Source organism: Propithecus coquereli, unplaced genomic scaffold (assembly GCF_000956105.1).
Source record: "Propithecus coquereli isolate 6110/MARCELLA unplaced genomic scaffold, Pcoq_1.0 Scaffold215, whole genome shotgun sequence".
Lineage (NCBI taxonomy): Eukaryota > Metazoa > Chordata > Mammalia > Primates > Indriidae > Propithecus > Propithecus coquereli.
In genome coordinates, this window is record NW_012146634.1 from 1,719,255 (window position 1) to 1,721,615 (window position 2,361).

Genomic DNA, 2,361 nt, shown 5'->3' on the forward strand with positions numbered 1-2,361 from the left:
AAATGACCAAGGAAATGCACATTCAACAAGCAAAATGTTTTTTGCATATCAAATTACATAACAATTTTTTAAAATTATAATAATGCTGGTAAGATTGTGGTAAAACAGGAACTCCAATCTAATGCTTTCCAAAAGAATTGTGCTACCAGCAATTTCACTATATGTACTAAAAGCCTTAAATGTTTGCATTCTTTGATCTGTTAATTTTATTTCAGATAATAAATTCTAAGGAAATAATAAAAGGAAAATTTTGTTCATGATGGCATTATTAATAGAGAAAAACCAGAAACACCCTAAATGCCCACAATATGGAAAGATGCTACATACTGAATATGTCCCTCCCAAAATTCATATTGAAATCCTAACCTCTAATATGATCATATTAGGAGGTGGGGACTTTGGTAGGTGATTAGGTCCTGGGGGTAGAACTCTCATGGATGAGATTAGTGACTTTATAAAAAAGACTCTGGAGAGCTCCCTTTCTCTTTCAGCCATGTGAGAACACAGCAAGAAGATGGCCATCCATGAACCAGAAAGCAGGCTCGCATCAAACACTGAATCTGCCAATGATCTTGGACTTCCCAGCCATAACAAATACCTAAAAAAGTAGAAGCAGCTTTAGAACTGGGTAATGGGTAAAGGCTGGAAGAGTTTTGAGGTATATGCTAGAAAAAAGCCTAGACTGCCATAAACTTATTTTTAAAGGAAATTCTGGTGAGGAATCAGAAAGAAAAGAAGACAGCTAGACAGAAAGCCTCAGTCTTCTTAGACAATACCTAAGTAACCATGAACAGAATAGAGTAGAAATATGGGGTAAAGGCTATTCTGATAAGGTCTCAGAAATGAGAAATAACATGTTATTAGAAACTGGAGGAAAGGCAATTCTTGTTATAAAGTAGCAAAGAACCTGGCTGAATTGTGTTTGTGTTCTAGTGTTTTATGGAAGGTAACAGTTGCAAGTGATGAAACTGAATATTTAGCTGAAGTTATCTCTAAGCAAAGTGTTGAAGGTGCAGCTTGACTCTTCCTAAGTGCTTGTACTAAAACGCAAGAAGAGAGAAATGACTTAAAGATAGAATTGTCAGGCTGGGCACAGTGGCTCATGCCTAGCACTTTGGGAGGCCAAGGCAGGAGGACTGCTTGAGGCCAGGAGTTTGAGGTTGCAGTGAGCCATGACGATGCCACAGCATTCTAGCCCAGGAGACAAAGCGAGATTCTGTTTCAAGAAAAAAAAAAAAAAAAGGCAAAAAGGAAGAAGAACTTAAAGATTTGCAAAGTTCTCAGCCTATCCGTCTATACATATTGTAAAAAATCAGAAAGCATGTTAGGGAGGTTCCCAGGATCACTCTGACATCTGACCAGCTGGCTACAGTCTTCGGATTAGTGCCCTTATGAAAGGGGTTCCTAAGAGGTCTCTTCTACCATGTGAGGACACAGCAAGAAGACTGCTGTCTATGAACCAGGAAGCAGGCCCTCACCACACACCAAATCTTCTGGCACCTTAATCTTGGACCTCCCAGCCTCTAGGACTGTCAGAAATAAATCTGTGTTGTTTATAAGCCACCCAGTCTATGGTATTTTTGTTACAGCAGCCCAAACAGACTAAAACAGAAGAGTTATATAAATTATGGTGCCCTTAAGCTATAAAAAAGTATTTATGGTAAATCCATATGACAACCTCTGATAAAGACATTGAGTTTTAAATGATGGTATGTCCATATGATGGATCATTAGGTAGCCATTAGACTGAAAGTTATGAAGACAATTAAAATTAAATAAAATTAAAAATTCAGTTTCTTATTGATACTAACTACATTTTAAGTACTCAATAGCTACTAAGCAGCTACTGTACTGGGCAGCACAGACACATAACATTTCCATCATCACAGAAATTCTATTTCGTGGTACTTTCAAAACTTTAAAAAAAAAATTGAACCTATAGATTTGTAAATTTGAACGTATTTTTCATCTATAATTTTAAAAAATTTTTTTAACACACATAAAAGTAGACAAAATAACTCATAATTCTTTCACCTTAACCTAACTTTGTCCACTTTGTTCTATTTCATGTCTTTTTTGCATAAGTGTAACCATAGTATATCCTGCCCACTTTCCAAAAGTATTTCTGGTAGGCAATGGGGATATGATGGCAAAGTGATTATACTGGGTACCTATACATATTGAGAAGAGAAAAAAAATAACATCAGGTAGTGACATGTAATACAGAAATTAAAACTGATTCATGTGATGGTGACTGGGAAGTGGTAAGACTATTTAGAAAGGATAGGAATAGCATCTTTATGAAAGTTACATCTGAACTGATATCTTAAAGATGAGAAAAAAGCCAACTATTTGAAAAGC

General features: G+C 36.0%; 1 protein-coding gene across 1 annotated transcript in view; it reads right to left on the reverse strand.

Moving 5' to 3' along the window:
* The window catches only part of PHTF1 (putative homeodomain transcription factor 1), a 72,973-nt gene that overhangs the window by 25,807 nt on the left and 44,805 nt on the right, over window positions 1-2,361 (reverse strand). The window contains exon 6 of the mRNA XM_012644584.1: window positions 2,111-2,171. Within this exon, the coding sequence (XP_012500038.1) occupies window positions 2,111-2,171 (61 nt within the window). The remainder of the gene's footprint in view (window positions 1-2,110; window positions 2,172-2,361) is intronic.